This window comes from Gracilinanus agilis, chromosome 1, assembly GCF_016433145.1.
Source record: "Gracilinanus agilis isolate LMUSP501 chromosome 1, AgileGrace, whole genome shotgun sequence".
Classification (NCBI taxonomy): domain Eukaryota; kingdom Metazoa; phylum Chordata; class Mammalia; order Didelphimorphia; family Didelphidae; genus Gracilinanus; species Gracilinanus agilis.
This window is the reverse complement of record NC_058130.1, coordinates 735,023,061-735,046,120: the sequence shown is the minus strand read 5'-3', so window position 1 is coordinate 735,046,120 and position 23,060 is coordinate 735,023,061. Positions and strand designations below refer to the sequence as shown.

Genomic DNA, 23,060 nt, shown 5'->3' with positions numbered 1-23,060 from the left:
ACTTAGTGTCTGATAAACCTTGAGATCCTGGCTTTTGGAGCAAAGACTCACTATTTGACAAAAACTTTTGGGAAAATATGAAAGCTGTCCTACAGAAACTAGACCATTGTCTCACAGTATACCAAGAGAAGTTCCAAAAGGGTCTGTGAATTTGACATTAAGGATTGCATCATAAATAGATTAGAGTGTTAAGGAAGCTATTACCTACCAGATTTACAAATAGAAGAGCTCATGAAACAAGGGGGTGGCAGTACTTTACCACATGAGATAAAATTAAAAACCTATGCAGCAACTTCTCCCTCTTCATTCCCACCTTTTATAAACTTGGTCTTCCTTCTGGGCTCAGCTCAGGGGCCACCTTCGTCATGAAACTTCCCTTAGCAAATAGTACTTTCTTTCTCCTCAGGTATTCTAAAAGATCTAATTGATCTCTTAGCTTCACTCTCTATTCTAGATTCTACTTCTCTGCTAGGTGTCTTTATATTGTTCCTTATGGGACAGGCAAAGACTGTTGTTCCCTTTTTGGCTTTTTATTTGCAGGGTAAAGCCTAGTTCCTGGCACATAATAGGAATTTGATTACTACTTGCTGAATTAAATTGTCCTAAGGAGACATTACATTCCCAAAAACGTAGGGAGGTAGAGAACTACTGTCCTGGCTGTCATTTGTCTTCATCTACATTGACACTCCATTTTCTCTTCTACAGGTGTCTGAATCAGATGACTCAGGAGGGCCTGCAAATGCAGGACCTTTTCCACCATCCAGTACTCCACCAGCAGGAGAGGATGATCGTACTGAAAGCCATCCAGAAGGTGGAACCTAAATTCTCACCACCATCATTGTCCCACAAAATTACCCAGTCTCCTCTACTTAAAGACTTCTATTCCAAGGTAACTCTGGGCACCCTCTTCATTCACTTTGCTCAAGACCAGGGTACATAGTTTATTATGCTAAAGAGCATCCATGTTTTGAACTGGGCTTGTCTTAAGACCCTTCCCTTGGAGAAGATGAAGAGTTCCAGACCTAGATGTGGAGTTAAAGACCTGGGTGGAGTTCTGCCTCTGCCAGTTACTAGCAGTGTCATTGGGAGTAAGGCTTTTCCCCTCTCGGAGCCTCAAGTTCCTCACCAAGGGGTTGGACCCAAATGAATTCTATAGTCTTTTTAGCCTGTGAGAACTTATGAATAAGAGAAGAAGCTTTTGGTATCATTTCAGGATAGTGCTGATCAATACCCCAGAGACTCAGAAATGATTAGAATAAAGGGGATAGATCTGTCAAAGATTGTCATAAGAGCAATCTGGATTTTTGAGGGACACCCTAAAGCTTTCAAGTGCACTATTAAGTTAGGAAGACACCGTGGCATTTGGTATCATAGGTGGGCTCCTTCCTGAAGGAAGGATTCCTGGACTACTGCAGACTGACCCTTTGTTTTTATGTCATGAAAAACTACATCTAGCTTTGATTGGCTGCCTTCTCATTTTCATTTGTGCCTCTACCCCCTTTGGTGTGGATAATCAAGAGTTGACTTCTGTGGTGTGTGATTGGCATTACTGTTTTGGATTTATAGGAAGAGCCTGTGTCTTACCCAAAGCTGTCACTACCTCTGCTTGAGCTACAAGAACGCTTCCAGCAACAGCTAAACTTGGAGTCAGCCATGACAATTACTATTGACTCAGTGGAGAAGAAACCACTAGCAGAACAGAACCATCATATGGTAAGCCTTTATTCTCCTGCAGTCTCTGTTCTCAGATACAACTGCCCTGTCATGCATCTTTCACCTTGTGGTCTACCTTTGATCTAGAGGTTGCAGTCACTGTTGAGCTAGAGCAGTGTTTCCCAGACTTTTTTGACCTACCGCCCCCTTTCCAGAAAAAATATTACTTAGCACCCCCTGTCACATACTATCACCACCCCTTACAGTTATTCACTGCTCCCAAATGCACCTGTGGCCATCACCACTCCCTGGATCGCTGCAGAACCCACCAGGGGGCGGTGGCGCCCACTTTGAGAATCACTGAGCTAGAGGGAAGCCTTCTGCTCTTCTGGGAACCTCACACACATTTGTCAGCTGGCTGCTGAGCTCTCCCCAGATTGGCCAAGAGGACTGGCCAGTCTGTAGTGGATCCTTATGCTTGGCTAATGATACAGTGAGGAGAGGGTTGGTGGCCCAGAGGCAAGAGAGGAAAGTGTCAGCATTTCTGGCTGCAGAGAAAAGAGAAATAAAGGACTGGAAGATTTTAAGAGACCCTTTCATCATCCCATTCATAGGAAGCACAGTACATTTGGTGCTCATCCAAAGGGAGGAGAGCCCTGGTTTTAGCCAAGGAGAGAGAGAAGGGAAGGCAGAATCAATGTGAACTAGCTGGGGCCTCCTCTCCCAGAGCTCTTCAAAAGCATGTCCCAGGGCTGACATTGCTGTCCTCCTACCCTCTCAGTTCAACTGGGCATCCCTTTCCATTTTACCATCTCTGCCATAGCCTTGAGCCTCATCACCTTGAGCCTGGGCTGCTGCAGTGTTATTTTTAAAATTGATGAAGGCTGATATAATGAGGGAAATTAGTATTTTAATAAAAGCCATTGCTGATAGAGATAAATCGACCACGAGCCTGTAAAAAATTCAAATTCCCACCTCTGCTATTTTCTTCCATACCTTCCCTACTCCTCTCAGTCCCCCGGGAGCCCGCTTAGGTAGCAAAGAGAGAGCCCATCTCTAGCCCACCCTCTGAATTTAAGTGGATAACGGGAAATGTAGTCTCAAAGTTCCCCACATGTCCACAGGAAGTTTGTAAGATACTTTTAAATGGCACCTCCCTGAATTCCAAACACACAGCAGTAACCCTGCAGCTGAATGCCAGGATCTCAGGGTTTATCTATCCTCAGAGGATAAACGACAATCATTTATGTGAACAGGAATACAACAAAGGATCTGCCAGCTTCTACTTGGAGATTCCTGGGATGGGGAATCTACTGCTTCCCAAAGCAGCCATTCTCTTTAGGAAGAGCTTTCAATGTTAGAAAGGTTTTTTCCTACATTGAATTGAAATCTGCTTCTCTGTATCTTTTATCCTTTGCTCCTACTTCTTTCTGGGACAAAGTAGCAAATGTTAGTTTGCCATAATGACCCTTAAAATATTTTCAGGTAGCTCTGTAGTCCTCCTTTCAAGTCCTTCCTTCTACCTACACAGCTCTGGTTTCTTCAGCCAGTCATCATGGCCTGGTCTCCATGCTTCTTACCATCCTGGTCATCCTCTTTGGATGTACTTCTGTTTTTCAGGGTTCTCTCTAGAATGTATTACCCAGAATTGAGTACAGTAAGCCAGGGCAGAGTACAGTGAGATTTATCACCTTATTCTGGATGCTAAACTGCTGTTTATGCAAATTAATCTTGTATTACCTCAGTGGGGGCATATTGCCATTGGTGACTCATGCTTGTTGTTTTTCAGTCATTTGAATCATGAATGACTATGTGACCCCTTTTGGGATTTTCTTGGCAAAGATACTGGAGCAGTTTGCCATTTACTTCTCTAGATCATTTTACAGATGAGGAAACTGAGGCAAGCAGGACTAAGTAGCTTGCCCAGGGTCTCACAGCTAGGATATGTCTGAGGCCAGATTTGAACTCAGAAAGATGAGTCTTTCTAACTCCTGGATCAGAACTCTATCCACTATGCAACCTAGCTTCCCATAAAAAGCCCTAGATTTTTTTTCATATGAACTCTTTGTCCAATTATACCTTCATGTTGTGATTTTCCTGGTGTAAGATTAAAATTAAATATCCAAATACTCTTAAGTATTATTTTTATAAGAAGTAAAAGGAAGTAAAGTGAGAGAGAGAAAAGAGCATTTTTCCAGCTGTGTTAGCCGGAAAAAAAGACCCCGAAGGCATGATTACAGAAACTTTTAACAACCCAATGTAAAAACATAGGTGAGGACACAGAGGAAAGGAATTCTGGAGGATGAGGTCCTAGGGTACAAAATTCCAACTACACACTGGTAATGTTTTTCTTAGAGTTAATTTTTTTGAACTTACATATATAGAACTTTACATTTCTTTCTATTTAGTTTAATGTTACTAGATTCCTTATGTTGTTCTAGCATGAGGGCTTTTTGCATCCTGACTTAGTCACCTAAGGTATTAACTGTCCCTCCTTTTGTGTTACCTTCAAATTTGGGGAGTTAACCATCTGAGACCTCATCCAAGTCATTGGTAAAAGTGCTAAACAACACTGAGTGTTGTTAGGGTGTTGCAATAAATAGAACCTCCCTACAGATAAATGACAATCAATTAATGACTACTCTTTGACTGTGCTCATTAAGCTAGCTCCAGAATCCTAACTCTACTGTCACTAGGCCTCTCTTTACTCTATGTGGGGAGTGTGAGATGTTTTTGCCAATTACTTAGTTGAAATAAAGGTGCTCTAGACAGAAGAAAAAACTTCCTGATGAATGGCTGTTATCTAAGGGGAAAAAAGTGAGCTTAGTATGGCATGACCTTTTCTGGATAGAGCCATATTGGCACTGAGCGATTCCTACTCCTCTTAAGCCATGCCTTTCACAATACATTGGCAAACTTTGCTAAGAATTGGAATTAGGCTCACAGATCCAGAGTTTCAAGATTCTATCCTCTTGCCCTTTTTTAAAATTTAGAATATTTTTCCATGGTTACAAGATTCATGTTCTTTCCCTCTCCTTCCCTCACCCCCTCCCATGCCAACACGCAATTCCACTGGGTTTTACATGTATCATTGATCAGGACCTATTTCCATATTATTGATATTTGCACTAGGGTGATTGCTTAGTCTATATCTCCAATCATATCTCCATTGACCCATGTGGTCAAGCAGTTGTTTTTCTTCTGTGTTTCTACTCCCACAGTTCTTTCTCTGGATTTTGGATAGCGTTCTTTCTCATAAGTCCCTCAGAGTTGTCCTGGATCACTACATTGCTGCTAGTAGAGAAGTCCATTACATTTGATTGTACCACAGTGTATCAGTCTCTGTGTACAATGTTCTCCTGTTTTTGCTCCTTTCACTCTGCATCAATTCCTGGAAGTCATTCCAGTTCACATGGAATTCCTCCAGTTCATTATTCCTTTGAACACAATAGTATTCCATCACCAGCAGATACCACAATTATTCAGCGATTCCCAAATTGAAAGGGCATCCCCTCATTTTCTAATTTTTTGTCACCACAAAGAGCATGGCTATAAATATTTTTGTACAAGTCTTTTTCCTTATGATCTCTTTGGGGGTATAAATCCAGCAGTGGTATGGCTGGATCAAAGGGCAAGCAGTCTTTTTAGCACCCTTGGGGCATAGTTCCAAATTGCCATCCAGAATGGTTGGATCAATTCACAACTCCACCAGCAGTGCATTAATTTCCCAATTTTGCCACATCCCCTCCAACATTTATTACTTTTCCTTTGCTGTCATTTTAGCCAATCTGCTAGGTGTGAGGCAGTACCTCAGAGTTGTTTTGATTTCCTCTTGCCCTTTTTTGAAAATTGAGTTGACATTTATTTCTTTTTTCACCAGCCCTACCCTCTTCTTTTTTTCAGACTTCAACTGAGGGCTCCTCAGCAGCCATTTAGGAGCATAGAGATATAGCTGGGAAGGAATTAAAAGATCTTTTGGTATAATTCCCTCCCCCCCTCTTTTTTTTTTAAAACCTCTTGCCTTCTGTCATAGAATTGATACTAGGTATTGGTTCCAAGGCAGAAGAGTAGTAAGGGCTAGGCAATTGAGGTTAAATGACTTGTCCAGGGTCACATAACTAGGAGGAATCTGACACCACATTTGAACTCAGGTCCTCCTACCTCCAAGCCTGTCTCTCTCTCCACTGAGTTACCTAGCTGCTCCTGTAATTCCCTCTTGAGGTAAGTGAAGCTCAGAGAAGTAAAATTATTCCCTAGGGTCACACAGGCAGTAAAACTGGGCTTCAAACCCCAGACCTTTGATTTTAAATCTAGGGTCCTTTCCTTTGGGCAACTCTGCCCCCTCTGTTACAGTTAATTTCCCCAATTAATTTTGCCTCCCATCTTCCACTTACAACATAGCTGTACTCTTTATGTTATTTCTATTGGCCCAACTCCTCAGGTGTCTTTCTTGGAGCCACCATGGGATTCAAGCAGATCCACCCCTGGGATGATTTTTCTTCATAATTTCGCAGTGTAGTCCTATACTCCTTAGCTTTTTCCATTTTATTTCCTCAAGGATTTGCACAGTTATTTCTTCTCAAAATTATGTAGGAATCCTTAGTATTGAGAGATGCTTAGTGATTAGTTTAGGATGTTAAATGTTTAAAGAAAAACAAAACTCTTAACTAATGTTAATCTCAATTCTAAGAGAGAGGAGCAGTAAAGTCTAGGCTTGTGATGGTGAACCTATGGCATGTGTGCCAAAGATGACACGAAGAGACCTCTCTTCGTGTGGGACTGCCCAGGGGCATAGCCCCCCTGTCCCCTTTGGCCAGCTGGGAATCTGGCCCTGCCCCCTGGCACACAGTTGCAGATAGGGGTGGGTGGGGCATGGTATGGGTTCCTTAAAAAGTTCTGAAAGGTTCACTATCACTCGTCTAGGCAGTCAGGGTTAAGTGACTTGCTATGCTAGGTCATACCAGTTTACTCTGCTAGGAAATGTCTGAAGTCTTTCCAACTCCAGATCTGGTGCTCTGTCCACTGTGCTACCTAGCTCCCACTGTTACCCCACCCCTTTCCTTTTTTTTTTAATCTCAGTGATTTTTACAGATGAGGAAAAAAGAAGCCAAGCTCTTTTACTCCAGGAAATAGTGTGTTTTATAGGCCAGTGGATTTTCTCTTACCTTGTCTTTACCTGGATTTCAACTCCCTGTTAACCCGGTTTGTTTTATCCTTCACAGTCTAATTATGGTTCTTTTTGATAGAGCAAAAGAATTGAAGCAGTGTCTGTATTATGTAAATTTGCTGGGTCTTTTCATTGTCATTGCCCATCCTCCACACAGCTATTCCTTGTTTGACTTCCCTTTTGGCACCCATTGGCAGACTTCTTTCTTGACCTTGCCCTGCCCTGCATTGACTAGTAGGCTCATAATTCTGCAGCATTACTTTTCCATCAGGCCATCCCCTCTCATTCATCCCTGCCTCCAACCTTCCTTCTCTTCCAACTTCCCCTAGGAGAAAACCCAAACTCCTCAATCTGGCATTCCAGTCCCGTAGAAGTCTGTCTGGAGTCTGCTTTTCCTCCTGTGTCTCATGTTGTGCCTCCACATGTACCCTCCACATCCAGCTCAGACTATTTTATTGTCACGAACCTGCCATGGGCCTTCTTTTACATGCCCAGGACAAAGCCTTGAACGTCATGGGTGCTAAGTAAATACTTATTGGATAAATTCTTGCCTTTACTCCTCCTTTTTCTACTTATTGAAACATCACTGTCTTGGCCCTAGCCCCTTAGAAGAAATGTGACTTTTTCTTCAAGGCTCTACTTCAGTCTTATATCTTCAGTGGAATTTTCTTTGACTGTTTTGGTTTTCATATATCACCCCCTCCTCTGGTCTGACTGGGTCACTCACCTGTATGGACTCACCTCAGGAAACTGAGTCAGAGAATGTCAAAGTGCCAAAGGATCTGGAATGCTCAGAGATGTATTGCCACCATTCTGTCAGACATTCCTAAACTAGCCTTATGTATTTTCTCCTCAGTTTAGTAAAACTGGAAACCTCTCAAGGACAAGACTTGTGTTCCCAGCCACCATAGGAGCCTCCTCAGCAGACCTTCAGGCAATGTGAATTATCATGGATCTGTTTCTCTCTTCAGCAGAAGCTTCTCACGGACCTTAAATCCCAGTGGCGGAATGCCTTAATGAAGACATTCAGGGAGACCAAAGTCCACATGAGTGAACAATTTGATGATGTAAACCTCTACCCCTATTTGTGCCTGCTGAAGGACGAGGATTATGTGGACCTCATGATGCAGGTAAGCAAAGTGACCCCCTCAGGCACTAGGCCTATGTCCCTGTGAGTTTATCTGTTGGTGCCTGTGGGATGGCTCCTCTCCAGAAGAATCCCTGAGGGCACCTTTCCAGAGTAGTCTACCAGGGAAGAGTCAAGTGCAGGGCCCTTCTGTTTTGAACTGAGAGTAGATACCAGGCCAGCAACTTGGGTTGGGCAGACTTGAAGACTTGGCTGAGAGAATCTGGTTTCCTACCTTCCTAAGTCTGTAGTTGGAGCAGGGGTGAAGGGCTAAGTGTGTTTGGACTGACTGTCATGTCTACACTAGAAGGATTTTCCTTGAAAGACTTCCTCAGGGAGCAGCTGGGTGGTTCAGTGGATTGAGAGCCAGGCCCAGAGATAGGTCTTGGGCTTAAATCTGGCCTCAGATACTGCCTAGCTGTGTGATTCTGAGCAAGGCACTTAAATCCCCATTGCCTAGTTCTTACCTCTCTTCTGCATTGGAACCGATATTGACTCTAAGGTGGAAAGTAAGGGTTTAAATTTAAAGAATATTAATAATAAAAAATGAAATGAAATGGCAATCCAGGGCTGGAAAGGATGGTGTTCACAGGCCTTACTCACTCCCCACAGTTTCCTGGGTGTCTTAAAGTCCCCATGTTCCATGATCTTCACTGACCCCAACCCCTCCGGCAACCCAGCATTCCTGATCCAGAAGAGTAATTAAATGCTCTTTTTCTTTGTCTCAAAAAGAAATAGAGAGTTGCAAAGAGAGCACAAAGTACTTAAGAACAAAACTTTCCTAAAGAGATTGGAGGAGGAGTTAGAATTACTCTGTCCAGCCAGCGGGTACTCAGTGCCTGCCATATGTTAGGCTGGGGCCCAGAGACAGAAATGGAACTGTCCCTGCCCTCTGGAAGCTTCCAAGCTCAACAGGTGCCAGCATGGAGAAGTTAATGTGCAGCAAGGAAAGCTTTGTTCATATTTGCGCAAAGGCCTAAAGTTGGTCTTTTCTTGGGCTCTTTGTGCTAAGCTAGGACCCGTCCCCAACATTCTTTCCTTTTCCCAGAGGACTGGGGAGAGAGTACCCTGGAACAGCATTGTCTGTACTCTCCCATCAAGCAAATAGGAACTGCAGATTATTAAGGTTCTGATGAGGCTAAGAAAGGCCTCTTAAAGTTTCCCCATAGACACGTTACACATCAGATAGTTCAGGAAGGAGTGATGGAGAAAGAGAAAATGTTGGAAAAAAACACCTTGAGAGGAAATCTGATTTCTAGAGACTTCAAGCAAGAGATGATAGGCCTTACACACTCAGGGCCTGATGTCTCTTCAGTAACTGCTTTGATGGGCTGGATTACAATCAATTCCTCACAACAAAGTCATGTAAACAAATAACTCATGTCATCTTTACCTGTGGAACAGTCACATTTTTAAAAGAATTTGTGAATTGGGGGTGGGGGTGGAGGCAGAGATGTTAGATTTTAAATGGTGGGAATGGTAAGGAACATAGTTGTAATTGAGTTCTCACACAATAGTTTAAAAACATTTTTAATTACCAAAATCTTAATTCCCATCTCTTTTTTCAATCAAAAATGCCCAAAACAGAGAACTATCATAATATATCAGAGGAGAAAAGGCAGTAGTGAGTAATATATGCATAGCCTTTGTCTCTGATCTATCCCCCTCCTAGTTGTGTAACTGTGAGCAGGCTACTTGACCTTTCTGGTGCCATTTCCTCATCTATAATTTTTTCAAATGGGAATCAAAGGGCTGAACCAGATGGTCTTTGAGGCCCAACTCTAAAGTCCTTGACTGGAACACTGTAGGCATCAGCTAGCACTCCAAGCTGAAGTCAGAACATCATTGGGTATAGCCAGAAAGCCAAGAGATGGAGAAAGTTTCAGAAAAACCTGTGAAAACTTGTATGAACTGATGCAAAGTGTAGTGAGCAGCACCAGAACTATTTATACAACAGGAGAAATATTAGAAAAAGAATCAGCTTTGAAAAACTTAGGAACTCTGATCAATACAGTAACCTACCACTGTTCCAAAGGATGGAGAGCTGATGGATTCAGAGAATGGAATGAGGCATATTTTCTTCTATTTCTTTTTTTTCAGACATTAATAATGCTTGATTTATTTTGAAGCTCTATATATTTGTAATGGATTTTGTTTTTCTTAACCTTCTCAATGAATATGGGAAGGTGGGGGAAGGGAAAAAAGTTAGGACTGAAAATAAAATAAAATTGAATAACTAAAGAAAGAAAACCAAGAGATAAGGAAGCCACTCTGAGGTGGCATTTGAGGAGAGTTCTTTTTCAGGTTGGCCAGTGACAGCTACAGGAAGATTCCCAGTGACAGCTTTCTCTCTCCAGGTTTTTCAAGGGGTTGTCACCAGAGCAAGCCACCAGCAGCTCTGGCTCCCCAACCAACACCATCCAATGAAGGAAAGTGAAGTGGAGGAAGGAGATGATCTTATGTCTCCTGTCAAAAGTGTCTGGTGGGAGCAGTTGATTACTCCAAGGTTTAGAGGTATAGGTTTCATATGAGGGAGTTCTAAGAGGATAGCCCCTGATCCCCCTTAATTTCTAGTGTTTTCCCTCCGTTGATTATTGCCAGTTTATCTTGTGTAAATCTCAATTGTGGTACCTTCCCTCTGTGATGGCCTTCAGTTTATCTTGCCTATATCTCACGTTCTCTCCTTGAGAGCTGGGACTGTTTTTTGCCTTTTTTTTTTTTTTTTTGTATACCTTGTGTTTCACATAGTAGAATAAATTCTTGTTGCCTGACTTCACTCTGCATCAGTTCATACAAGTCTTCACAAGTTTCTTTGAAACTCTCCCCTTCCTCATTTTTTATATCACATTAGTATTCTTTCATATATCTTAACTTGTTTAGCTTCTTCCATTTGATAGGCACCCTCTTAGTATTCAGTTCTTTGCCAACACAGAAAGAGTTGCTAGAAATAGTTTTATAGAACCTGTGCCCTCATCACACTGGAGTCCTGGCAGAAGCACCTGGGTAGTAGGTGGTCAACCTCTTGTGGGGTATCTCCTGTGGTCAGTTTGCAAATTTGTGCATTGGATTCCCCTAGCCCTCAGCTAGGTACCAACCAACTCAAACTTCTTCAGGTATATTTGCCCTCAGTAGGAAGAGGGTACAAATAGTTCCAACTCTGGATTTTCCTCATAACCTTGCTCCTCAAAACCTGATTTACTGGGGGCAGCTGGGTAGCTCAGTGGATTAAGAGCCAGACCTAGAGACGAGAGGTCCTAGGTTCACATCTGGCCTCAGACACTTCCCAGCTGTGTGACCCTGGGCAAGTCACTTGACCCCCATTGCCTAGCCCTTACCACTCTTCTGTCTTGGAGCCAATACACTGTATTGACTCCAAGACGGAAGGTAAGGGTTTTTTTTAAAAAATAACAACAACAACCACCTTATTTACTCTACTTTTGTTCTCTCACCCTCTTCTGTCCAGGTCCTCTTTGAGTTACCTCCACATGGAGATTCCTTAATCCACCTAGTCATGAATCTTGGGATGAAGGTTTACAACAAGAATTTAATACAGATGAAGATGAAATCCTTTGTATTAGATAAACTAAAGAGGAAGTATATGAATTACCTACATCTTTTGGCCAAGGACACTCAGGTAAGAGCAACTCCCCTCCCTCCATCCCCCCAATTAGAACTCAGGATATAGAGGGTCAGCAAGGGCCCATATCTGAATCTAAGTCTTACAATGGATATAGTTAACAAGTTTTCCAGTGGTTCTATGAGGAAATGTTCTGGTCCAAGATGGATAGAGGGACTCACTCCCGAGGGTCTGTGTGTTTCTGTTACAAAATATGAAATCGTGGTTTCTGGGAGAGATCTTAGAACATACACAGTGGCAGATTTGGGAACAATTTCGAAGAAAATAAAAATTGAGCTAGGAGGGCTTTTAGAACCCAGAATGTCAGAGCCGAGATGACTCTTAGGACAGAGGATATCAGAGCAGGAGGATCGTTAGGACAAACCCTCATAGGGCCCTTGGGCTACAAGGTATCCAAGAATTTGTCCATCTTCTTCTTCACAGAAGAAGAAATTGAATTGGGGGTGGAGGTGGCGGGGCAGTGCCTGCTGTGTGTAAGAGTGGCTGACTGGAACTTTCTCCCTGATGATTCTTTGGGATTTACAGCTGGACTCCTGCCTGCCTCGGGAGCACTGGGAAACCTTGGAATCAGAAGCCTCCATCTGCTCCAATCTCCTCATTCAAGAGAAAACCTGGCCAGATGTAGTATTGGTGCAGCTGGGAACCCAACTTATTGAGATCCTGGTGCAATCCATCTACATGCCCAGCAATTTGAGCTCTTCCCAGGCAGAGAAGAAACTCATCCCCGTGCTGTACCACGTTTATTCCTTCCTCTCCGTAAAGCAGGTAAGGATGCCACAGACCTGTTGCCCTTCACACTGGCAAGATGTTCTTCTGTCTCCCAAAACTAATAATTTTCCAGATTCTATTGATTTCATGCTATAGTAAACCAAGACTCTTTAGATTTGTAGCCAAAAGCCCTGAGGTTGAATCTAGGCTTAACTATCCAGGGAACTAGCCATTTTCCATCATATCTCCCATCCTTTTCTCACATCTCAAGTTGCCAAACATTTATTAAGTGCCTACTGTATATTAGGTTCAGGTTACCCCTCACCTGGAATATTCTATGTCCTTTAGGCTCCTCCACCAACCCCATGCCCACATTCTTTGTCTCTTGCTCCAGCAAGAGATTTTTTTTTTTAAACCCTTACTTTCAGTGGAGGTCAAGTGACTTGCCCAGGGTCACACAGCTAGGCAGTGTCTGAGGCCAGATTTGAACCTGGGATCTCCTGTCTCTAGGCCTGGCTCTCGATCCACTAAACCACCTAGCCACCTCAGCAAGAGATTTTCTACAGGAGAAAGAAGGATGATCCCTAGGTTTGGCCATCTTAGCTTTGATTTTATCTTTTTCTACATTCCTGTTACATAAACGAGTTGAGTGGGAGGCCTGGGCTTTGAAATTCTAGATGGGAACCTTTTCTTTTCCCTGTTGATTTTAAGTCTAAAGATCTCACTTTGCTTCATTGATTTCCCAGATTGGTTTCATTAAACCCCACCCATCCTTCATTCAACTGGTGGCTGAAGCTTCTTGTACTTCACTGACCTTCGATGTCTCTGTCATGCCCATGCTGTGCCCCCCCATGCCTTGGACCTCACCTAGCTTTGGGGCCTATCTCCTCCACCCCACCAAGCTGATGCGCTGCCTGGACGGGACTGTCCAACATCAGCAGCTGCTGGAGAGCTGCCCTCCAGAGCAACTGCACTCCGTCCTTGATGCCCTCACCCAGCTGGGTAACTGTGCCTGGAAGGTGAACCAGCCAGTGCTGGACCTCGTTATCTCCATCTTCAATGCTAAAGGCAGCAAGAAGCTGGATGTGCCCCCACCCATGTCCGAGGCCCCCACGCCCCCGTCCTACAAGCTCGCCAAAGATATCAGCTCTAAAGAAAAGGCTGAGCTGCGGCGGGAGATAGCCCAGTGCCATAAGACCGCCCGGGAAATGTACGGCCTGCGCATGGATGCCCTGTATAAGCTGTCTATCGCCCACCACCTGCGAGACCAGATCTTCTGGTTTCCCCACAACATGGACTTCCGGGGCCGTGCCTACCCTTGCCCACCGCACTTCAACCACCTTGGCAGTGACATGACCCGAGCTATCTTGCTTTTTGCCGAAGGCAAACCCTTGGGGCCCAATGGCCTGGATTGGTTAAAGATTCACCTCATCAACCTGACGGGACTTAAGAAGAAAGAGTCGCTGCGGGCCCGGCTCGCCTATGCCAATGAGATCTTGGAGGACATCCTGGACTCGGCAGACAATCCACTGACCGTACGTAGGTGAAAGTGGCTGTAGGGTCCAATGGGAGCGGTGGGGCTGCTGGCAGCATCCATGGTCTTCCCCTTATTGAGAATGAGTGTGCTAGCCAGCATGCCCATTTACCCCACTGGTGGGTAAGCCAGCTTCAACCCAGAATGAAACACAGGCTTTCCTCTCCTCAGGGAAGGAAGTGGTGGATGGATGTTGATGAGCCCTGGCAGGCCCTAGCCTGCTGCATGGAAATTGCTAATGCTGTCCGGTCACCAGATCCCACAGCTTACGTCTCCCATTTCCCCGTCCATCAGGTAAGAGAGAGTAGTGGTAATTAATGGTTTTGTCCATGGCAAAGGTAGGAAGCTTGTCTGGAGGAGGAATATGGGGGAAATTGCTGGGAAGTGGGTGAATCTCCCCCCCTCCCCCCATTGGAGCTGTTCTGTAAGATAGCAGACTGCCTCAGGAGAAAGGGTGTTTCCGGTCCCTGGAGACTAGGCGATCACTTGTGGAGAGTGTGTTCAGAATTTCAGAATCGGAGATGTGTGGGACCTTTTGGGTCATTGAGCTGTTATATGTACAAGGAGTTTTTGTTCCTATGTAAGTAGGACCAAATCCCAGAGCTTCCCTCCAGCTCTTAAAATTCTGTGGGCAGTTATGGAAACCAGCAAGGTTTGCCCTCAGCCTCAGGTAGAAAGAAGGAAGGAAACAAAACTTTAATAAGCACCTACTGTGTGCCAGACACTGTACTAATAGGCACTGTACAGTGATGATCTCATTTCATCCTCATGCAACCCTGGAAGGTAATTGGTTTATGATGCTCATTTTACAGTTGAGGGAACTGGAGCAGACAGTTTAAGCGATTAGCCCAGGATCACACAGCTAGGAACTGTTGGAGGCTGGATTTGAGCTCAGGGCTTTCTGAATTTAGGCTTAGGTTCTATCCACTGGCCGCCTAGTCAGCTATGGAGTTCAGTGATAGGTTTTAAGGGCCTTTGCCTGCTCACCTTTCTGTGAGCAGGGAGATCGGGCAGAGCACTGGCTAGGAACAGATGGCTTAGAGCACCTGGCAGTACTCTCCCTACCCCCAACTGACTCTGAGGTCTCAGTTCAACCAGCATTTAGATGTGCCTCTGTGTGCCAGGCACAGGGGATAAAGACAGAAATGAAGTCATCCTTGCCCTAATTCCTAGGGGGAAAGAACTCACACAAATATAAACTATATCCACATTAGTGCAAAGTAATTTTTTGGGTGATGGGGAGAGCACTAACAACCAGGGAGTCTGGGGCACCCGTACTGAGCCTTGTTAGGGAACGGGGGATACTAGGAGGCTGATGTGAGCTAGAGAGAACATTCTGGACATGAGGGACAGATGTCCAGAGGAGGGGAGATGGAATGTTATGTGTAGGGAATAGCAGTCTGGCTGGTTCGGCTGAAGCACAGAACCCATGAAGAGAATTCTATTAGAGCAATCTAGAAAGAGATTGGAACCAGCTTTCCAAGATCGCTGAATGTCAGGATGTTGTATTTTTTTCCAGAAGTGATAGGGACCCCTTGAGCCTTCTGGAGCCAGGGGTATGTGCATTATTAGAAAGATCTGTTTTGCAGCTGTATAGATTGGAGAGGGGAGAGTCCAGAAGAGGAGAGACTCTCTAGGAAGAGGTGAGTGGCAAAATTCCTGGTGAGAGGCAATGAGCCTAGCCTGGGGTGTTGGCTGGACAAGCAGAAGTGGGCCTTTGAGCCAAAGCAGAAGAGCTCTTCACCAGACAGGAATAAAGACTGAATTGATGGAAGGAGATTGGACAAAGCTGAACCCCTCGTGCCCTCACTCATCCTCCCCTCCAGGCAGGGGGCCAGGCATTCCATATCCATTACAAGAGATTTGCCTGATCCCGTTATGTGATCAGACAGGCTCAACAGGGTTTGCTGCCTACAAAGATGGGGGATCTTTCACTCTCCTCCTAATGGCTGTGATATTATTATTCTAGGACAGGCAGACCAAATGGATTTCCTTCCTGCTTTCTTCCCTCCCCTCAAGCTTTCCCTGATTGTATTCACTTTAATTTTTTATCGGGAGCTGCTCTTTTCTTCCTTTCCATGGAGTCTTCATGGCCCTCCTTGTTCCCAACTTCTTTTTCTTTTGGGTTTAAAGCTGGTACCTCTTACTCTTCTGCCCATCACACTAACGCCTGTTAGTCCTTTTATACCTTTCATATTTGTCCTGGCTTGCCTGATCAGTTTTCCTCTTTAGAGTTGGCTAAGATTTTCTCTGAACTCTTCTCCAAGCCTGGCTTCTCTCTCTAGGATGGTTCCTGTAATGGGCTCCAGCATTATGCAGCTCTGGGCCGAGATGTCATTGGGGCCACCTCTGTCAACTTGATGCCCTGCGATGTTCCCCAGGATGTGTACAGTGGAGTGGCTCAGCTGGTAAGGCAGCTCTCGTCCCTCCCTCCCTCCTTCCCGCTTCCTCATTCAGGCCCCGGTTAGAGGGCTCACAGGCTCCTTTGCCCCTCTCCTCCACATAGGTAGAAGAGCTGCGTAAGAAAGATGCTGCTGAAGGGAGGTCGATAGCCCAGGTCTTGGAGGGCTTCATCAACCGCAAGCTGGTAAAGCAGACGGTCATGACGGTGGTCTATGGGGTGACAAATTATGGTGGCAGGCTGCAGATCGAGAAGCGCCTGAAGGAGCTGGATGACTTCCCCAAGGTCAGTACTTGTAGGGCGAGGAAGTCCTGCTTTTCCTTCCATGCTTGGTCCAAGCCCCCAGCCTTCCCTAGACAGCTTCCCCTCCCTTCCCCCCCACCCCCCCCCAGCTCCCAGGCAGTTTCTCCAGCCCTGCCTGGGATGTTTTTGTGATCCTGGAGGCCATACCAGTCACATGTCTCCTCTGAGCTCTTCTAGGGCAAGTCTGTGAACAGGGAGGGTGGAGGCCACAGTGGTAAATGTGGACAGGTAACATCCTGGAAGGACGGGACTGCAGATGGGCAGCAAAGCAGGGGCCATCCTCCTCAGTGTCTCCTGACAGGTGTATGGGTGTATCACTGTTTACTCTTGATTGTTTCTATATTTCTTCCTTCCTCTCTGTCCCCGGGGTCTGCTTCTAACCCATTCCTCTTGCCTCTCCCCTGGCCTCTTGGAACAGTCTCCTTCCTGGCGGATCTTCATGCCTTCAGTTTTCATCTTTTACAGCACTGCCACAGTCACAGATCACAGGCCATAGCTTTTAGAGCTAGGCAGGACCTTGGAGGACACTGAGGCATCCCTCTTCACATTTTAAATGAGCAAACTGAGACCGTAAGGGGTTAAGTGGCCTGCCCAGGACCACATGGGGATGGCAGAGCTCAGATTTGAACTCATGTGACCTGACTCTTAATTTCCTTCCTCAGCATCATGCTGCCTGCCATTTTACTATTGCCTCCTTGTGGTCAAACCAGCCCCAGACTCAGGGTGATAGGGTTTGTGGGGCCTGGGAAGAGGTTCCACGTATGTTTAACACTAGTTTGATGTTTCAGCAGGGGCCCTGGGCTGGCATTGACTCAAGAGATCCGGATTAGGGGGACCTGCAGCGCCTAACATCCTAGATGACCCTGGGCAAGTTGCTTGGAGTTAAATCTGTAAAGACCTTTGAGGCCACCTTGCCCTGCCTCCTCATTTTACAGATAAAGAGACTCAAGCTCAGGGGTTTGGCCCAAAGTTCCCCAGCCAGTAACCTCCCCACTTAGAGCCTCAATCTCTTCATCTGTAAAATGGAGAAAATAACCCATTTCTTTTGAAGATTCAATGGAGAAATGGATTGGAAGTGTGCTTTGTAATTGTGACCCACCAGAGATGCAAGTAACGATCATTGTCTTCATGACTCAGCAAGGCTTCCTCCCTTATCCTTGAATTTCTCCTTGAGCCTTACCTAGGTTGTCTTGCTTCATGGGAGTCCACAGATTCACTGATTGCTGTGCTATGAAAGATAGGCTTTCCTGATAAGTTTAAAAGCTCTCAAAAGTCTTTCAGGCTTTTAAGGGTCCCCTCAAGTCTAGCATTTGGTGATCTTCTCCACGTTTACCCCCTTTAGCCCTCCCTGGTTTGTGGCTGTACCCTGTTTCCATCTCAGCCTTTCTAGTCAGCCAGATTTCATTGTTCTTGTTTAGCTGCTTCTCCATTCCTTCACTTAGTCATTCAACAAATAATAAATACCTGCCGAGTACAGATAGCACCTTCGCCCTAGTACTGCTGGGGATCTGCTTTGGAGAGGAATCCTGCCAGCCCCTAATAGCGGCATGCAGCAACATCCTTTTGTATTCTGACCCCCATCAGCTCACTACCTCCCTTTCCCCTTACCAGGAGCACATTTGGGAAGCCTCCTTCTACCTCTCCCAGCTGGTCTTCAGTAGCCTCTCTGAGATGTTCTCCACAACCAGAGAAATCCAGGTACTTTTCCCCTTCCCATTCATGCTTCATGGCTTCTGTCTGCCGATGGGGGTAGGATTAGGGGATGGTAATCAGGAGATCTGGGTTCAGATCTCTTTGTACCAGCAGGTACATGACCAAGAAGGAGCAAGTCATGGGGCCCTGGCAGGAAGAATCCTTGTACTGTCTGTCTCCAGAGCATTATGAGGCAAGTTCTCTGCAGACCTTCAGAGGCTTTCAAGTGGGCGACATCAGGGTCGCCCCAGCATACAGGCTGGCTCCCGAAGCTGGCCCAGCTTCATTCCCCCTCCCACGTTCCAAGGCTCTGATGCTGGTGCCCTCCCAGCTTTTCCTGGCAGCCTCTGGAGACAAGACTTCACATTGAATTAATGAGCAAGGTTCCCCCAGACTGATGAGTCACACCCCCGCCTCCAGGACACGGGGCTGAGCCCTCTCTGGAGTGGCCCAGCCTCAATGACCAAGGATGTGCTGATTAGTTAAGCAGGAGGTCTGGGACCATTGCCTCCCTCCTCCCAGGCATGATGGCACGTCTCTTGTCTTTCTGTAGAGTACTTCTCCTTCTTTGTCTTGTTCAGTCACTCCAACAGCTGGGAGCTAGGGAGGCCAAGGAAGCCTAGGGGGGCAGGAGGCAGACTGGGGCAGTGAGAAGGCCTGAGTTCAAATTCTCAGCTATGTTACTCCCTCAAGAGGTCTCCTCACTTGGAGAAGGAGGGGATTGGTCTTAGGGACCTCTGAGGCCTTCTGGTTTTAACTCTGAGGGCCCATGGCAGTGACCAGGGCCCCAGCCTACCCAAGTGCAGGGAGGCTCATTAGTGGAGGACTGGTCCCAGACAAATATGTGATCTGTGTCAGTGAAGAATCATGAATCTTTGACATACAGATGAGGAGACCAAGGGAGGCGGCAGAGACTTGGCCAAGGTCTTCTGACCCCCAAGGCCAGTCATCTTGATGGTGCTCACACCCTTCTCTATAGCCCTCCTCTCACACTTCCCCTCTGTCCTGGCTCTCTTTCTGTAGGACTGGCTGACCAAAAGTGCTCACATCATCTCCAAGTCTGGCTCTACTGTGCAGTGGGTCACCCCTCTGGGCCTTCCCATCATTCAGCCGTATCACAAGCCCCAGAAAATCATTGTAAGTGACATATTCCTTGAACATATCCCTTCGAGAGACAGACACAGAGTTTATTTGCCTGTCTGCCTGTCCGTCCCTCTGTCTGTCCCAAGAGTGACTTTGTTGCTCTCTCCTCAGATTCCCGGGAATCTACAGTCTCTTTGCGTCATGAGTTGCTCTGATGTCAACCAGTAAGTGTCCGTCTCTCATTTAAGCCCCAGCGTGGGCCGTCGCACCTCCCCAGCTCAGAACAGCCTCGCCAGCCTCAGGCCAGGCCGAGCCCCCTGCGCCCCAGGCCCTGCTTTCTTCACAGCCTGGGATCTAGTCCTGCTTCCAGACTTGGGGCTGGGGCCCTGCCTGCTGTTGGGAAGGAGGAGGACGAGGAGGAGGTCCATGGAGCCCGGAAACCCAGTGGGACATTGTCATTGCAGGAAGCCAAACACCCTGAAACAGAAGAATGCTTTCCCCCCCAACTTCATCCACTCCCTGGACTCCACCCACATGATGCTGACGGCCCTGCACTGTTACAGGTGAGCAAGCTGCGAGCTTGTAAGCAGCAGCCCTCGTCGTCCTGCCGAAAAAGGCTTGATTCTGGGGCCCTTCCCTTCCCCAGCCGTGTGTGTGTGTGTGTGTGTGTGTCTGTGTGTCTGTGTGTCTGTGTGTCTGTGTGTCTGTGTGTCTGTGTGTCTGTGTGTCTGTGTGTCTGTGTGTCTGTGTGTGTCTGTCTGTGGGTGGGTGTGGGTGTGGGTGTGCGGGTGTGTCTGTGTGTGGGCGCCCGGGACAAGCCTCCTCTCTGCTTTGCCCATCATCCAGCTCCCGGGCTCCCCTTGCCCCGAGGGCCGCTTGTGGGCCTCTGGAGCCTTGGCAGGGAGGGAGCAGCTTGAGGTGCAGATGAAGGTGTAGAACTCGGGGTGGATCAGGGCCTGGCGGCCATTCCCCTGGGCCTCGTGTGACGTCCCCACCTCCAGAGGCCTCCTTTGCTCTTCCTCCCCCTCTGCCCTCCCCCCACCCCCACTAACCTTTTCCTGCCTCTCAGAAAGGGACTGACCTTTGTCTCTGTGCACGACTGCTTCTGGACCCACGCCTGCTCCGTGGACATCATGAATAAGGTGAGTGGCCATCCTTGCCAAGCTCAGAGGCCCTGCCCGTGCCGCTGGCCGCCAGCCCCCTGTGGGAGGCCCAAAGGGAGTTCCTGCACAGCTAGACCAGTTCTGAGGTCTCTCCTGCTTGAAGCTCCTTTTTCCCATCCCTCACCCCATCTCCCTCTGGGCCATCAGTAACCAGGGCAGAGCCTCCGGGGCTCGTGCGGTGTGTTTTTTGCTGAAGCCAAATCCAAGGTAGCAGGTGCCTAGAGAGCCCCAAAGCCCGGACGAGGCCTGCTCCGGGTCCCCCTGGTGCCTTTGCTCCGATGAGGCTGAGCAGGGCCGGGCCATTGTTGGGGCCATCTGTTGACAAAGACTACCCACGGGGCCTGGGTGGGGGGGTCCCGCTGGCAGTCCTCTCCATTTCTCCCCCAAACCAAAAGGGGCAAGAAGGAGGTTGAGGCTGCGGTTTCCTCCTGCTTTCCAGGTCTGTCGTGAACAGTTTGTGAATCTGCACAGTCAACCCATCCTGCAGGAGTTATCTCGGTTCCTGGTAACAAAATACTGCTCTCCGTCCCAGTAAGTATCTGCTTCCTCCCAGTGGCCAGAGGGCCTCTGCTGACAGGGAGAAGGCTCGCTCAGGCCCCTCAGCTTTAGCCTTCTCTGGAGGGTTGAGAGAGCAGACGGACCAGGGACTTAGCATTAGGACTCTCCTCCCTGAAGTTGCAGGGCAGAAACCCCTGGGGTACAGGAGTCTCTGACCCAGTGACCAAGCTCTAGCAGTCGCTTTAGGATCATTGAGGCCAAGCCGTTCATTGGACAGATGGTGAAACTTCAGGCCAGAGAGGGGAAGGGATTTGCCAAGTACAGTGAGAGCCCAGAACAGAACCCAGGTCTCCACAACTGTTGAAGTGTTTCCCAGTGGAGGATCAAGCGCAGGCCATCTGAGCCCACGGCCGAACCCAGACCACTGTGACCCTTGCCGTGATGGTTCCTCATCTGGCCTCCGCCCACCTGCTCTTCATGGCTCCTGTCTGGCACTCTTTGGGTCCTCAGTCGGTTGGTTGGTCATTCTCAGCTGCTGACTTTTCCCCTCTGGACTTTGATCGTAGGTCTCACAAGTTCTCTAACAGAATGTCTCAGAAGACATTGATGCTGAAGACACTGTCTTGTGTGCCCAAACAAGGTAGGATGGCCGGGTGGCCCTGTGGCATCAGCGGGATGGGGAGGAGAGGAGCTGAGGAGCATCTCGGGCCTCCAGCCTGTCTGCCTAGGGGCTGGGCATCCTCACTTAGCCTCCCATCTGAGCCGAGCAGAGCTCCAGGGATGAAGAAGGGCCATTGTGTGGCCAGTGCCTGGTGGCTGCCCAGTTCAGAGCCTCTTCACCCATTTGTGTCTCTCCAGCTCTCACCTGCCTCCCACACCCTAACCCTTCCAGATGAGCCTCGGTGCACCCTACAGAGAGCTTTGGCTCCAGCCCCAAAGCCTCTGCCCCGAGTCTCACACACGGGCCTTTGTGCATCCTCAGGGGAGGCTGAACACCTGGGAAGGGGACCCAGGACTGCTGGCTTGCAGTCTCCCTCCCTGTTCCCTCAACTCTTGAAAGCCCTTCCCTCTGGGACACTCTGGTCAGTGGTGGAAAGGCCCTGGCTCCACCCGCTCATTCTCTTCTCCACTCCTCCCTAGGAACTTTGGATCTTCAGAAGGTGAAGGAATCCACTTACTTCTTCAGCTAAAGGTGCCCCCGAGGACACCAGGGTCCAGTCTCAAGCCTAAGTTCACAGGGCCTGCCCCAGGGCATCCCTGCAGCCTGAGCATTTGGAGGTTTGGTTCCTCCTGGTCTGTGCCTCTTAGGCCCTCTCTGCATCCATCCTGCCTTAGGCCAGGGACAGCCTCCTAGCTGGCATTGAGGGGCAGTGTGACCTCTGGTTGTTCAGGCAGGAGGCTCGCTGCTTGCCAGCCTTACCTCTCTGAGCTCTCCTATCAACTCTCAGCTGATCTCTCTGCAGAGAGAGGCCAGGCCACGTTCCGCTGCCTCTTGGCTTCCTGACCCCAACTCCTCTTGTGAGTTCCAAGGAAGCAGTGCCTGGGCCAGGTGATTCTCCGGGCCTACTATGGACTTGGGATTAGACGGGAACCCCCATCCTCCCGGAGGACTGTCACCCCGTTTGTCCATTCTGGCCTTTTTGAAATCTCTGACCCGTGTACAGAAGTGTAAATAAAAAGCTCTTAACCCCAGGGAGAATTCGTACTGTCTGGCCTCATGGCTGAGGGACCCACTGGGCAGGGGAAGAACCTCCCAGCCGGTCCCTGAGCTGTCGGGGTGGGGAGAGATGTGGCCTTGAGGATCCCCATCTGCTTTGGTGGTATCAGAATGGAGATGGCACAGAAGGCTGGACAAGGAGAAAGCAAGGGAAGCCTGGAGCCCCACCTTTCTGGGCCTCCTTGTTCATTCTCATGGGCTCCTCTTCCCCAGAGCACTGGGGGGTTTTCAGAGATGTGCCTAGGACAGGCAGGGGCTTCCGTGCAGGGTGGGGGTGGGGGCCGCCTGGCCTTTAGGCCCAGGAGCTTCCCTACCTAGAGCCGCAAGGCTGGTCGGAGAGAATGTCAGGGGCCTAGACTGGCAGTGCTGTCGTCTGAG

The 23,060-nt window shown here is 47.7% G+C and overlaps 1 protein-coding gene across 1 annotated transcript in view; it reads left to right on the top strand.

Moving 5' to 3' along the window:
- POLRMT (RNA polymerase mitochondrial) overlaps positions 1-22,661 on the top strand; it is a 46,433-nt gene extending 23,772 nt beyond the window's left edge. Inside the window, exons 5-21 of the mRNA XM_044672547.1 lie at positions 706-889; positions 1,567-1,713; positions 7,792-7,950; positions 11,410-11,580; positions 12,109-12,348; positions 13,038-13,826; positions 13,997-14,119; positions 16,111-16,233; positions 16,332-16,511; positions 18,141-18,227; positions 19,245-19,358; positions 19,476-19,528; positions 19,769-19,867; positions 20,374-20,446; positions 20,907-20,998; positions 21,532-21,605; positions 22,106-22,661. Of these exons, the coding sequence (XP_044528482.1) occupies positions 706-889; positions 1,567-1,713; positions 7,792-7,950; positions 11,410-11,580; positions 12,109-12,348; positions 13,038-13,826; positions 13,997-14,119; positions 16,111-16,233; positions 16,332-16,511; positions 18,141-18,227; positions 19,245-19,358; positions 19,476-19,528; positions 19,769-19,867; positions 20,374-20,446; positions 20,907-20,998; positions 21,532-21,605; positions 22,106-22,155 (2,758 nt within the window). The 3' untranslated portion in view covers positions 22,156-22,661. The remainder of the gene's footprint in view (positions 1-705; positions 890-1,566; positions 1,714-7,791; positions 7,951-11,409; positions 11,581-12,108; positions 12,349-13,037; positions 13,827-13,996; positions 14,120-16,110; positions 16,234-16,331; positions 16,512-18,140; positions 18,228-19,244; positions 19,359-19,475; positions 19,529-19,768; positions 19,868-20,373; positions 20,447-20,906; positions 20,999-21,531; positions 21,606-22,105) is intronic.
- Positions 22,662-23,060: the final 399 nt, after the last annotated feature.